Genomic DNA, 14,949 nt, shown 5'->3' with positions numbered 1-14,949 from the left:
AATGGAGAGGCAATGTGGATAATATAGATTTCCATCCAAGCTTGAAATCTGTATCATATCCTAACCATAAAATCCTAAAATTTCACTTGTCAAGTAATTTGAAAGTAACTTTTGAAGGTTGAAAATTAATAGAAAAACAAATCATTTTAAAATAGGCTACTTTCAATAGAAGTATAGTACCATAGCCACCTCTAATACAAGGCCCCGGCCGGCCTACGATATTGCAACGACGCAGTGTAGGCCTAGAATCTAATACATGATTGGTGAAAAAGATCAGCTGGTATTTTTTTAAATCTTTTTCACCAATCATGTATTAGATGCTAGGCCTACACTGCGACGTTGCAATATCGTAGGCCGGGGCCTTGTATTAGAGGTGGCTATGATAGTAGGCGTCCCGTCTAGCTTTGCCTCCGTGACTTCAAAGCTGCATATATAGGCAAGGTATGGTTCGCGGGGAGATATTTCTACTTTTTAAAAAACATACGCTCCAGAGTACCTAGATACCTAAATGGAGGAAGCTCTCTACAGATGTTCGATGTTTTTGAACAGGTAGTATTGTAGTCTTGTTGCCCTCCGCTGATAGGCAAAGCTAAAGGATCCGGACTGCAGTTTTTCTTCATTATCAAGAGAGGTTTAGAAATATGTTTCTAGTTTCCTGTTGCAACTCATTTCATATTATTCCATGAATAAATGAACAAATGAATGAGTTATTATTAAATGTAGATCTGTTGACATATCATCAGGAATTTCAGAAACAAACAAGTTCACACGAAGAAATTTCTATATTCACATTTCAAAAGCTGTGTTTCTACAACATATTGAGTTAAAATTACAGCAACATCTACAGGCAACTACATTGTTAAAACATTACATCAACAAATTGTACACATTTTATACACTTTCTATAATAATTACTGTTCTAACTGAACAAAAAACGTTGGAAGCTACCCAGATGACAAGAACTATAGGAACATGCACTAGATACTAAATTTTACAACAATCTATTAACTGTAAAACTACAATAAAATAGACTGACCAATTAAATGAACACATTGACGATTGATGAAATATAATTGAGATTACATAATATTTGATCTATACGAATCCTCTTTTTTGTGCCGTGAAGTAATGACAAAAGTAATCACTGAAATGATTTTATTTCTGATCAACAAAAAACATTCGAGTAATAATAATTTTTTTTTATACATTGATAGATAAAATACCATTCTTAACTATGAATGATTGGGGAAGGAACAACAGGCTTAAAGCCCAAAACTGTCCCTTTCCCAAATTTGGACAGAAATTGTCCAAAAATAATCTATGAACCTTGAAAATGCCAGGGTTATCTATGTAATATCAACCAATTGTACTAGCACAATGTATTTAAACCTTGGGGAGAAGGATAGCTGACTAGTAAATTCATATTCAACATTTTCCAATCTTTGTGGGGAGTATGTCTTATAAGATGAGCGTGGACCCAGGCTACAAATAGAGCTGCTCATGATACACACACCTAGTGTATCAAACACAAATTATAATAACAGTTTGCAACTTTTTGATATCATGGAGAGAGGTCAAAACTATACATTAAACAAGAAAACATATCTCTAATCTCAAGGGATTGAGAAGTTCCTAAAATTGTTATAAGATAGATCTCAGCTACAATATAGAAGCATATTTGATACAGAGCTGTCAATGAATCATAACATATATATGATATAAATATGTCATAACTGCATTCATTTGATGATAAATAAGTTGCCAAGTACATAAATGTTGAATTACAACAATGGTACAGTAAGTTATTCTAATATATAACAAGTTATGAATGAATTAATAGGGGTGGCTAAATAGCACCCAAGAACCTTAAATAGAACCTTCTCAATTCAAATTATCCTTATGAATGACACAAAATATTTACTATCATAATATTGTAACATAGAGAAAGCATAGATTGTAGTAAGAAGTACAACCAAGGTTCTCAATACAGAATGGCCCAATTACACCCAGGCTACACACAGAACTGCACATGATACAAAAGTCGTCGATACTGTATCATTAGGTCTACGTGTATCTCCATCTCATGTAAGCTACCTTCATACGGTCCCAAATGTTCTCCCAGTTGTCCATAGCAGGTCTCACATCCAAAATGGCGAATCGATGATTTTCATCGACATTTCCACCATCATAGTAATCGATAACATAGCGCACATCTTTGCCGCAACGGTCCACAATCCAGTCGTGTCTGTCGAAAGGAAGCTCGTAACTGTAACAAGATACGTAAGGAATTAGAAGATACTCAAGAGAGGAAAGATACACAGAAAATGATAAAGATAGAATCATAGAGAGAAAATAACATAAAAAGATATCCCATGGTATAGGTCGTTCAACTTCCAAACTTAAAGCCAATTTTTTGTCAGCTCAAGCTGATTACTGTCGACTACTGTCTATTACTATTTTGTTGGGGTGAGAGTGTAAGAACGGCACAGTATGAGAGACTACCAGCATCACATAGCTTCACGAAAAAGAACTACTAGGACTATCGGCTTGCGCTTGAGTTAACAGTGAAATTTGGAACAGAAACGCCCTTTACCATGTAAAGGTACCATGATATCTTCTTATGCTATATTTTATCTATGATGGAATATACACTGGTTCTAGAAGGGCATGGAAAAAGATTGAGAAATAGAAATATCCTCACCATGTTTAGATGTATGCCAGAAATTTGAATTGATGTTAATGTTCAACTGTGCTAACTGTTGTAGAACTTCTTGGACATGCAATTGAAAAATGTATATGTTTAAACGGCAAGCAACACATTTTATTCTTACAATAAACACCATTGAAGTTATCGGGAGAGGAAAAATGAAAATAGCATTCTCTCTACAGCCACACAGCTTGAATTGAAAGAGCTATAATATACAACTGACTTCAAGTAACAGTAAAATTTGATGTCCCATTTCAAGAGATACATTCCTGGACACTCAACTTGATCCCTGAACCTTTATATCGTAGATTTCACTCACTATAATGAAGAAGCTAATCCACCTACTGTATCTAATCTATCTGGATTACTCTAATTACTCTATCAATTTTTTTCACAAATGTAATGTTCTCGTATTGTAAAAAGTAAGGGAATATTGACGAATTCTCACCCCATAAGCTGACGAATCCTGGCTCGAGGTGAGTAGTCTTTAGCCTTGCCACCAAAACTCTTCAATTTCGGGTTCATACACTCTTGGGCATGTAGTGCTTCCCACTTCAACACCTAAAAATAAATCATAAACTTAATTAATATATATTTGAAATCGAGCATTAGTTAAACATTATACCCACATAATTTGAAAAAATATACAAAGAAATTTAAGAGAGTTTTTGATTTTTCCTTTCTTATAACATGAGACTGTTTTATCAATAATTCTGTCATTTACATGAAATTTCAAGAGAAATAAGGTAGGTAATAGTTTTAGTAATGTTCCCTTCTAAACACATGTTATTATATAAAACTCTGTTATGTGTATACATAATGTTATTATATGAGATGACTGACAACTCTCTTATTCAACAGTTCATTAATACTAGCAGTTCTGTAAACAGTAGACCTCACGCAGTATTCTCATCCAAAAGTACCTGATTGAAACTATAGACCTTATGGAAATACAGCAATAGACTGGCTTCTCCACACATCTGTGTAATCACTTGTCAGCTGATTTATGATGAATAATTCTATAGTCTGATTTTTACTCTAATATTGGCGTATGAAGGAGGCTCCTTTTTCCTTTTATATTATCCTTGAAATGCAAAATTTCCAAAAACCTTGTATATACGTCGAAGCGCAATTGAAAAAGGAACATACCTGTCAAATTTCATGAAAATCTATTACCGCGTTTCGCCGTAAATGCGCAACATATAAACATGTGAGTTTGTGTTTCTTGAAAATTTCCAAATTTCTTAAATAACTCAATATTATTCGTTACAAGTGGTAATTGAGTGGAATATTTCTAATTAATTTATCAATTAAAGCCATCTAAATTTAAAATTTATAGTTTTAATGTTTATTTTGGACCAACATTTTATAAAAATTGTACACGTGAAATTCTAACCTTATCTTGGACTTTGCACCTATAAATTTGGAAGAAAAATAGCACAAGGACTACCTTATTATTTTATCTTTCAATGTTATTACAGTAGTGTTATTTGCATTGTAAATAAATAAATAAAAATATAAACATTCAAACATTTAGAGAAATGCCAAACCGTCGACTTGAATCGTAGACCTCACTTCGCTCGGTCAATAATAGTATAAGTAATAAGACCAATGTCTTTACTCACTCTTTAATGAAAATTACACAGAGATGATACTCTCTAAATGTATTTATTTTATTTATCTATTCACAATATGACAATTTCCACAGAGTCTAACAAGACCCATATTGGTACAACAACAAAAAATAGCATTGTATTAATTTGTAAATTCATTAATTTTATTTTAACAAGAAAACACAGATCAGGAGAGAAAAATTAAACATACCTTGTACCATTCCTCTCCCGAATTATTAATAAAAGTATCTGGAAAGAGAATTGAAATAAACGAAATTATTGGTAAATTTACCTCAAGCCAAGCCTGTTCATTATTAGCGTTATGGATGCGTATAATATCGGCCATATCTTTCGGTTTCAGATCATCATCCTTCCATCTCCATCCCTTTCTTAGCATGGCATTCCAGAACATCTACAAAGGAGATAAACAAATAGAGAAAAGAATAGAAAACAATAACTAAAAAAAAACAGTAAATTAGGACCGAAAGAAAGCATTTGATAGAGCTTTTAAACCGTGAAAATTTATACATTTTTATACTATACTGATATGAAGTTTGTAATAATTTTAGCATGAAACATATATTTCATTATATTGATCAAATGTCTGGTTGAAATATTGAATTTAGTTGGTTTAATGACTACTCTATATGCTTCCTCATCTGAGCTTACACCTTCAACCTATCTCAAATCTTAGACCAGTTATAGAATAGACAATAGACACACTGGGAAGTCTAGCCTCTGAAGCCAACATCTACTGCCATATCTCCAAATCATGACGTCATCATCGGATAGAAAACTTTCAGATTGTGTCTATTTCAGAAGGATGTAAATTATTATTCATTAAAATGGTAAACTCCAGCTGCGCTCCCGCTGGAATAGACACAATCTGCTATGGAAAACAATGTAAACAAACTCTACAGAAAAGTTTTCTATCTGATGCTGACGTCACGATATGGTGATATGGCAGTAGATGTTGGCTTCATCGACTTTCAGTATGAATATACAATAGGCCGTGTCTATTCTATAACTGGTCTAAGTCTCAAATGTAAGTTTTTAAAATAGAGATGTTTCCCATGTTATTTAAATGGAGTTACTTTTACGCTCTAGGGAGTTTTTCTGTTTTTTCCTACCGAGAGCGAAAAAGTGACACTTTAGTATTATGTTTCAGGGAGTAAAGTAGGCTCTTTAGACAGTAGGTGAAGGAAAAATATTATTTATAAATTATAACATTGTTGTGATGAAGATAAAGTGTTTCTCTGTAGTCTAGAAGATTAACTAGTAATCAGAGAGATATTACTTTTAACATGAAGAGGGAAACCAGTTTCACGTTGCACAGTTGGTAGCATGGACAGAGTGAGTGTAGAGTGGAGTATTGGAGGCATGCTCGATGCTGTTAGGTAGTACCAGTCATTAGTGAAACAAAGAGTATCCACCATCTCTGTCTTCGAGGGAGAGCCGTGTTAAAAGTAATATCTCTCGGATTATAGTTCATTTTGGATATTGAAACAAAAATAATTAATTACCCTTTCATATCATGAAACACCTTTTACTTCTAACACAAAACTTTTTAGACTATATTGTATAAATCAAAATTTGGGGAAGGAACAGTTTTGGGCTGTATTTGTTGGTGCTTCCCCAATTTATTTATTTAGCCTATGGCAGATACAAAACAAATATATAGCTCATGAGTCTCAAATGCCTACATATACACTGTATGTTTCCAAATTCTTTGAGGCGTTGTGTAGTTTTCGGTCAGGAGGACATAAGTTTGTCCGACCGCCATTATTTGCTAGTCCAGGGGTCTCCAACCTTTTTTATCCAAGGGCCACATTGTTAATTCTTGGGAGGCTTAGAGGGCCAATAACAAGGATGTACGTGAATTTGACTTGTGGGGACACACACGACGGGGGATTTGGGGGGTGTAAAATTATTAATATCCATTAAAATAATAAAAAAACAAAGATATTTTCAAATTTCACTAAAAATTTATTAAAAACTTTAAAACAGAACCATGGTTTCACGTAGTTAACCAACGCATCATCAGCTGTACTGAGGAATGAGGATACAGAAACATTCTTAACCTAATCTTAGTAGTATAGAGCTCCTAAATAATTGGGTGGCAATAACTAAAGTAATCAAAGTAATGAATATTATACATGATATCAAAATATATACACCTTTGTAATTATTTTCTAGGTAAAATTAAATTTTCTTTTAGTGAAAGGGATAATTCTTTTTTTTTATGACCACTCTATACAGCTGGTCTGTTACTCTGTCTCTGACTTGGAGACTGTCTATCATGTCTTTGGTATTTGGTTTGAGTATCTATAGGCTATTTGAGAAAAAATTTACTTGAAAGGTTATATTTCAAACCTTTAAAAATCACAGCAAAATAAAGTTTAACACAAATTTCAATGATAAAAATGAGTTGAATTCCAATGTCCTAAATTCAATACAACAGTCCTATATTGGTTATATTATATTATGTACCAGAAAACCTTGAGAAAACCTTTCTCAAGCCAAATACCAAAGACATGATAGACAGTCTCCAAGTCAGAGACAGAGTAACAGACCAGCTGTATAGAGTGGTCATAAAAAAAAATAATTATCCCTTTTACTAAAAGAAAATTTAAATTTACCTAGAAAATAATTACAAAGGTGTATATATTTTGATATCATGTATAATATTCATTACTTTGATTACTTTAGTTATTGTCACCCGATTATTTAGGAGCTCTAGACTACTAAGATTAGGTTAAGGATGTTTCTGTATCCTCATTCCTCAGTACAGCTGATGATGCGTTGGTTAACTACGTGAAACCATGGTTCTGTTTTAAAGTTTTTAATAAATTTTTAGTGAAATTGACAATATCTTTGTTTTCTTATTATGGAGAGATTTCACAACATCATCATCAATTCTACTAATTTTATTCCATTAAAATAATATGAAAAGGAGTGGCTAGTAAGAAAAGAGCACTGAACTCACAGTTGTTGTCAAAAATGTGTATAAATATATATTTAAAAAAATCTGTTGCAATAACTCTCGGCGGGCCGGACAAATTTCATCCGCGGGCCGGATGTGGCCCGCGGGCCGTAGGTTGGAGAGCCCTGTGCTAGTCCATTTACCGTTACCCAATGTGCACCGTGGAGGCCAACTAGCGTTACACATGCTTCCTCTATCATTTTTATGAATTGTGTTCTGTGTATCAATGAATACTTTGAGAGCTAAAAAATAAATACTCATTATAATTTTAGTATAAATTTAATATTTGATGATAAGATCTAAAAATTTTTAACATACCTGTTGCGAAGGGTAGACCCAGAACCCTCCCTCTTCGCCAGCTTTTGGAATCGAAGACGTTTCTCTGTCTAGTGGCAGTGGAAAGGGTTGATCGGGGGCGGGCTGTTGGTTGGGAGGTGGCATCTGAAACAAACAAAATAGACAATTCATTTGAAAAACTAACAAAAATTGACAAGAATAATTCTGTAATCAAGACAAAATACATATGGAATAGAATAGAATAAATATAGTCCACTAATCTATCTGAGTAGTTGTGATGGTGTTACTGTGGTAGTTATCCATAATGAATAACTAGTAGTTCTGTGAACAGTAGACCTCACGCAGTATTCTCATCTACAAGTACCTGATTGAAACTATGGACCTTATGGAAATACAGCAATAGACTGGCTTCTCCACACATATGTGATTTTTACTCTAATATTGGCGTATGAAGGAGGATCCTCTTTCCTTTTATATTATCCTTGGAATGCAAAATTTCCAAAAACCGTAAAATGTATATACGTCGACGCGCAATTAAAAAAGGAACATACCTGTCAAATTTCATGAAAATCTATTACCGCGTTTCGCCGTAAATGCGCAACATATAAACATTTAAACATTAAGAGAAATGCCAAACCGTCGACTTGAATCTTAGACCTCACTTCACTCGGTCAACAATATCCTATAGTGAGGTCCACGTTATAATGGCAGAATTAACATTGGTTAACATTGGTAATTGGCTATTCGACAAAGCAGATAGCGCTAACCTTTTGTAGCACCACAACATTGCCAGATCGTTTTTCAACAATGTAGAAATATAATTAACAAACTATTCAATCTCAAGCATAAAATTTATTATTTAATCATTGAAAAATATATTTTCTAGACAAATAAGAAATAATCGATTATTTTGAACAACAACGAACAATCAATATTACATCAGATATCATCCATCCTCTATAGACCTAGCTCCGCAGTGCAGGCTGGATGCTTGTCTGACTCGGACTAGACGCTGAGACAGCAAATAATAGCAGCGTTGATGGGAATGCGAGCGGCCGCAGTAACATCTTCCACCCAGCAATGGTCGGCGTAGTTCCGCCTAGCAGACAGACGAAAGATCAATCCAGTCGGTTATTTGATCCCTCCAGCCAGGCTCAGCCAAGCAGCCGAGACAATAGAACAATGGAGTGACGGTCTTATTTGCGTTCATCAGCAGTTTTCTTTCTCACGATTATTTTGATTTTTGTGTGTCTATAATAACTCTAGTCACCAGTAAAAAGTTTCCAGAAACGTAGTGTACTACCATATTAATGACTTTTCATGATGATTTTTAATTATTTAAAAACATTGTTGACATTTTGAGCCTTCAGGCTAAACTTGGGGTCGCTGAGGAAGAATCTGCAATCAGAATTTCTCTATTACGAAAACTAACGAAAAAACCCATCTTCCGACAACCGTTAACAGTCATCCTGCAATGCGGCCGAAACACTTCCAAGCCAGACACCCATCTCAAATGACAACAACGCCAAGCTGTGAGAAACCATCCTGCACTGCGGCGCTAGGTTAGAAGTCAGTAGCAAGGAAGAGAATCGGCAAAGCTGTTCTACTATATTTCTCCACTGTCATTATAACGTGGACATCACTACAGTAATTTTATTCAGTTGTTCCGCTTTCTGGTTTAGGGTTGAAACAGTGGAATGGCGAAGGTTCAGTGGAAATAAAAGAAGAAGAAGAAGGAGGAGGGAGGAGAAGACAGGAGAAAAATAATAAAGAAATTCCATTCCGAACTACCAGAGAAAATAATTTAGGTATCAGAGACTATAAAATAGAATCCGTGAATGATATAAAAGTTCTTGGAGTGGTGATTGACTCTGACTTTTCTTGGAGACCTCACCAAGAATACCTCAAAAACAAACTGAACTCAGCAATTTTCGTACTGAGAAATTTGAAAGCTATATTGGACTCCAGGGCTCTTAGAAGTGTTTATTTCGCACTGTTTCAATCACACCTGACCTACGGCATTATTTTTTGGGAAATTCAAGTTGCGTAGTTGAGGTGTTCAGAATGCAGAAGTGGGCATTGAGAGTGATGATAGGAGAATCAATTCGAACAAGTTGTCGCCCCTTTTCAAAAAACTTCAAATTCTCCCATTCCCAAGCCTATATATTTTCGAAACAATTTGCTTCATTAAGAAAAATCTACATGAATTTAATACAGGCGGAACATTCCATCAATACCCAACAAGATATAGGAACAACCTAAGAGACGACACACACCAGAAAACCATGTATGAGCGAGGTGTTAGGAGTTCTGGTATTCGTTTGTATAATTTATTGCCAGTTCATATAAAAGAAATGACTGGTACAAAATTCAGAGATCAATTAAAGAAGGAGCTGCTGTCCATATGCGCGTACTCAAATGAAGAGTTCAGAGAGTACTACGAGCGTCAAAATGGGGTTTAGAGAGAATAGAAAAAAAATGTATTGACTTTTCATGTACCTATTCATGTTCTAAACTACGAGCGTCGAGATAAGGTTTGGAGAGAAAAAAAATATATTGACTTATCATTTATGTATTTATGTTCTGTATTTTATTGACTTACGACATTGACAAGTCCAAATACCCCTTTTATAGGAGGTCAGTGGATGAAATAATAATAAATAAATAAAATAAGACAGGAGGATGAGGAAGATGATGAGGATGATGATGATGATGAGGATGATGATGATGATGATGATGAGGAGGAGGAGGAGGAGGAGGAAGAGGAGGGGAAGGAGAAGGAGAAGAAGAAGCACTGTGGAGAATAGTAGTTCATTAAAATTCATAATCAAATCCCTAACAGATTTTGAAACATCAGTTAATAAATTTGACAATTTATGAAAAAAATTAAGCAACTCACCATATTTCTTGGATCAACGTCTGTCATCTTATCGGCGCCCACTGGACATCCCCCGGCTGTTTGCTACAACAAAACAAAATATTCATTTTTAGAATAGATCACAAATCAAAAATAAGAGAATCGTGATGATAGAATATAGCCTAATGCAATCTAGAAGCCCCTTGATTGGAAACTTACTTTACGATATCCATACAACGGACACGATCTGTAACAATTGTATCCACTAGTGAAATTAATAAGCCTAGCACAATATACTACTGCTGTAGCACAATAGTGAGTTAGTGTCTATAGTGAGGTCCACGTTATAATGGCAGTGGAGAAAGATAGAAGAACAACGTTACCTATACTCTGTCTTGTCAATGCCTTCTATGGAGGGTAACTGATACCGGTTAATTGATGTAATATTAACTGTTCATCCTCGTTTAAAATAATAAATATTTTATCAAGCAAGAAATTATATTTTTCAATGATTTCATAATGAATTTTCAAGATCAAATTGCATATTTTGTTAATTAATTATATTTCTACATTGTTAAAAAGAAGATCTGGCAGCAGAACAAAGCGAGATAGAGATAACGCTATCAGCTTTGTTGAAGGATAGACTAGGATAGCAAACAATTACAATTTTTGCACATTTTTTTCTCTTTTTTTCCTACTTTATTCTCCAATACTTCCCTTTTCTTCTCCTCTTCACCCTTCATTCCTTACTTTTATAACCTTTACCTGCTTATTACATGGGAAACCATAGTTGGCTAGGTATTTTTCCTCCTTTTTCTTTTCAGCACACCCCACCATGAGGCCTGTTTTTCTATTTCATTGAAAATGTATTTTTGATTGTGATGTTTTGTGTATTGATTTTTCTAATGTATATTGTGATGATTTAAATAAAATTGAAAAATTGAAAATTGCTAATCAAACACTGCCATTATAACGTGGACCTTACTATAGTATAAGAGCATTGTAGAATAAACTCTTCTCATTTCACAAGGCTTCTACATTTCAATAGAAGTAACACAGCTATTTTTTTATTGCGGATGATGCATATATGAGCTTTCAGCTTGTGCGTGGGAAATGGGATGAGATAATCAAACATCTATGCCAGCCGGCGGGATTCGAACCCACGACCAGGTAGCGCTAGCAGAAAGAAGGGTACAATGCCGTACGGCGAGACCTATTACGCATTTTTACAGACAGTGTTTCCAGAGGAGTTGGCAGGGCAGGAAGCTCTCCGATTGACTGATTGGGTTGGCACCTGAAAGAACAACTAATATGGTTTCGCCCTGAGTCGTCTCGGCTAGCCTGGTCGACAAAAGCATACTTGGAATAACCTTGTTATGTTTTGAAGGGACGGATTCAAGGAGCCTAATGTTCAAAGAACCCCACACGTGAATCGAAGCTTATTGTGTGTCCCAAGTACGATAGTTGGGCAAACCAATACCTGTGTCCTTTACAAGATCAAGGAGTTTTTTCCCTATACTAACGTCGGGTCGCCGTCTAGGTATCACCCCGACTACTTGACACCTGATCATTTTGGCCATAGGCGACTACTTGTACCCTCGTAAAAATGTACGTAAATATTCACGCTGGCGTCAAGGTATCACCTTAACTACTTGTCACCTACAGAGCACCAGTTGGCACAACTTACACCCCCGCGGCGTAGGGAGGAGGGATCAAGCAATTTGTATTACTGGTTATGATGAAGAATAGAATTCTAAGCAGTTTTGGTCCAGTAACATTTTCCCGTCAAACGCACGGTTCGGGAAATATTCGCCGTCTTTGCTATTTTTAGGACACATTTTTTCGAGTTGGTTGAAAACAGAAGAAATGAGTAATAAGCCCTTTTGATGACTGAACCAGATGTAGAACACAATCCTAAACACATTTTGTTGAGTTATATTTTCCCGTCAGAAGAACCGTTTACGAGTAAATTGAGCCCAGCTTATTAATGAAACCGTTTTAGAGTTTATTGATTACTCAAGATTACAAATAACTTGTCACTAATGCTAGACAAATATTTTGAGGCTCTTTCAACATCTAGTCTGTTTCTATACTTATTCTTGATTGCACCATGGTTGAAAAGGCTCACTCACAAAGACATGATTTTGAAAATACAAAATTAGGAATATTAATGCCTTTTCATATAAAACTTGATAGTTTGGCTTCATTTTCCAACTTTCAATTGAAGAACCAGCCGGAATGGTGATTTCTTGTGGAGTGGAATCGAGGTGGTAGGTTGTCGTGACCGTAGAAGGCTACCTGTACCCTCGTAAAAATATACCATTGCCGTCAAGTTGTCACCCCGACTACTTGTCACCTACTGGACCAGAGTTGCCAACTAGTCATGACCGTAAACGACAACTTGACACCTCAAAACCTCGCGTCAGGGTGTCCCCCCGACTAGTTGTTACCTCCTTAGAAAGGAGACAAGAGGACGGGGATGGCTCACGTCAACTTGTACCCTAAAACCCGGTTTAAAAGGGGACAAGTAGTCGGGGTGGCACCTAGTCACGTTCCCCTAACGTCCCATCAATCACCTGGTTGCTTGCAGCCAAACAGAGCCCCTAGTCTCTCGCAATCCAGTATGATATGCTTGTCAGTCTCTTCACACTGATTACAAAGCCTATACATCTGGCTTTTATTTCTGAGTCCAATTGTATGTGGATGGAATATCCTTAATAACTATTAGTTTAGAGAGTGTCAATATATAGAAATATGGCAATATTTGTGAATACTTCAAAAATTGATGACATCACTAAAAATTTTGCATATATGGCTGACTCATCACTTACCGGAGGTGTTTTGAGCGGTCGATGCATGGGACACTCAGGTGGTATTTCGCCCGCATATGACGACATCATCTTGCTGGTATGTTGGTGCTTGCTGATTGGCGGGTGGCCCGGAGGCAGCTGACCTTGCCAGCTGGACTCTTCCGAGCCAACTGGCTTCACTATTTGGGCGGCAGCTATCTCGGCTGCTGTTACTGTATTGCCCATTCCTAGATTTCAAGATTTCAGTTCACCTGTGAAGTAACAAAAGAATTACTTATAACAAATTTAAAATAGTTCATTTAATAGCAAACTTACTGGTCAATTTTAAACTCTAAAGGTGAAATTCCTTGAAGTCGTCTTCAGACGCACTGCTTTAAGGCGTTTTGAGACGTGTGGTCAGGCCTCTTGAAACGCGTGGTTAGAGGCGTGTCGGCTAGAGCACATAACCTATAAATTCATAGATTGGATGACTCATTCGATATTTGTTTTATAAACTTCAAGGTGACAGATTAATCAGAAGAGTTGGCTACTATATTGCTTTTATGATTCATATCTGATGAATCATTGAATCTAATTAATTTGCATAGGCTATGTACTCTAGTCGTTGATGACTCTAACCACGCGTGTCAACACGCTTTCAATAAATTGCACCTTAAATTGACCATCTTTGAGGGTGTTATCAAACTATCATGAATGACGATCGTTGTACAAGTAAGCAACAAGTGAATTCACTCATTTTTAGTTGTTGAATGGTTGTGATAGTAGGATTTCTATATTATAAAGGTTTTGCAGCGAATCACTTATTTCTGAAATTTAGAAGCCTAATTGTGTGTAAAGATTGAACATTTAAAGTATAGATAGTCTGCCAGAGACCAAATTTGAATACTTTCAATAGTTTTGATACAATACAGACAAAAGTTGAATGTTGAAAAGATGCTTTATATTTTACAGTATTGTAATAGAAGTTTCATGAGAATATAAGAAAATTATTTGGGATTTTATTTATTTATTTATTTATTCAAGGTGATACACATACTATAATTAGGAAAGAAAAAAACAGGCAATTGCCCAAAACTTCTTCAGTTCCTGGATTTTCACATATTAAAAATAGTCCAAACAATTAGGTTAAGTTCAAATTTTGATTTCTGCCAAAGTTTCCGCACCATCCGAGGAAGATAACACAGATATAAAATTGATTTTGAATTACACAATGTTGATATAAAGCCGAAAAACAATAATCAATCCTAAATTCAATTAAATTAATTGAAATAAATTAAAAAATTTGAAGACAAAAATTAGACACTCACTTTCAGCTACTATTTTTCTATATGAATAGACTTGAAATAACTTACTGTTGTTAAGAAGATACAAATTAATTTAATATTCGAGCAGAAAAACAGTATTTTTCATCAATGACAGAAGATAACCTCAAAAAGGAGACAGGCATGGAGTTGTACCTACCTGAATATTTGTGCTCGTTGTTATGTATTTAAAACTGAAATTTATAAATAAAGAACCAAAAGAAAGTTTTATATATGTTTCAACTTCAATATATTTCTGTCATCAATAAAAAAGCTTCAAAAATCGATCGAATTACAGCATTTGCTTTGTAGATGCAATTGCAAAATAATGATCAATTCAAAATCAACAGCTGATATTTTTAGGTCTCAGCTCAGCTGTTT

At 35.2% G+C, this 14,949-nt stretch overlaps 1 protein-coding gene across 2 annotated transcripts; it reads right to left on the bottom strand.

Annotated features, from left to right (window-relative positions):
- Positions 1–763: 763 nt before the first annotated feature.
- On the bottom strand, positions 764–14,928 carry LOC111051675 (cytochrome c-type heme lyase-like). Of its 2 annotated transcripts, none has more exons than XM_039439764.1 (7): positions 14,729–14,928; positions 13,289–13,518; positions 10,500–10,562; positions 7,622–7,744; positions 4,613–4,732; positions 3,156–3,268; positions 764–2,266 (listed from the first exon to the last, which is right to left on the bottom strand). In XM_039439764.1, exons 2-7 carry the CDS (start codon positions 13,490–13,492, stop codon positions 2,065–2,067), a joined length of 825 nt encoding a protein of 274 aa, XP_039295698.1. In that variant the 5' UTR covers positions 13,493–13,518; positions 14,729–14,928; the 3' UTR covers positions 764–2,064. The 2 variants fall into 2 exon arrangements, with proteins under 2 accessions (XP_039295698.1, XP_039295699.1); XM_039439765.1 differs by having other exon boundaries at positions 14,620–14,736.
- Positions 14,929–14,949: the final 21 nt, after the last annotated feature.

The sequence above is a fragment of the Nilaparvata lugens genome, chromosome 13 (genome assembly GCF_014356525.2).
Source record: "Nilaparvata lugens isolate BPH chromosome 13, ASM1435652v1, whole genome shotgun sequence".
NCBI lineage: Eukaryota > Metazoa > Arthropoda > Insecta > Hemiptera > Delphacidae > Nilaparvata > Nilaparvata lugens.
Note: the sequence above shows the minus strand (reverse complement) of the source record. Positions and strands in the feature narration are given on the sequence as shown.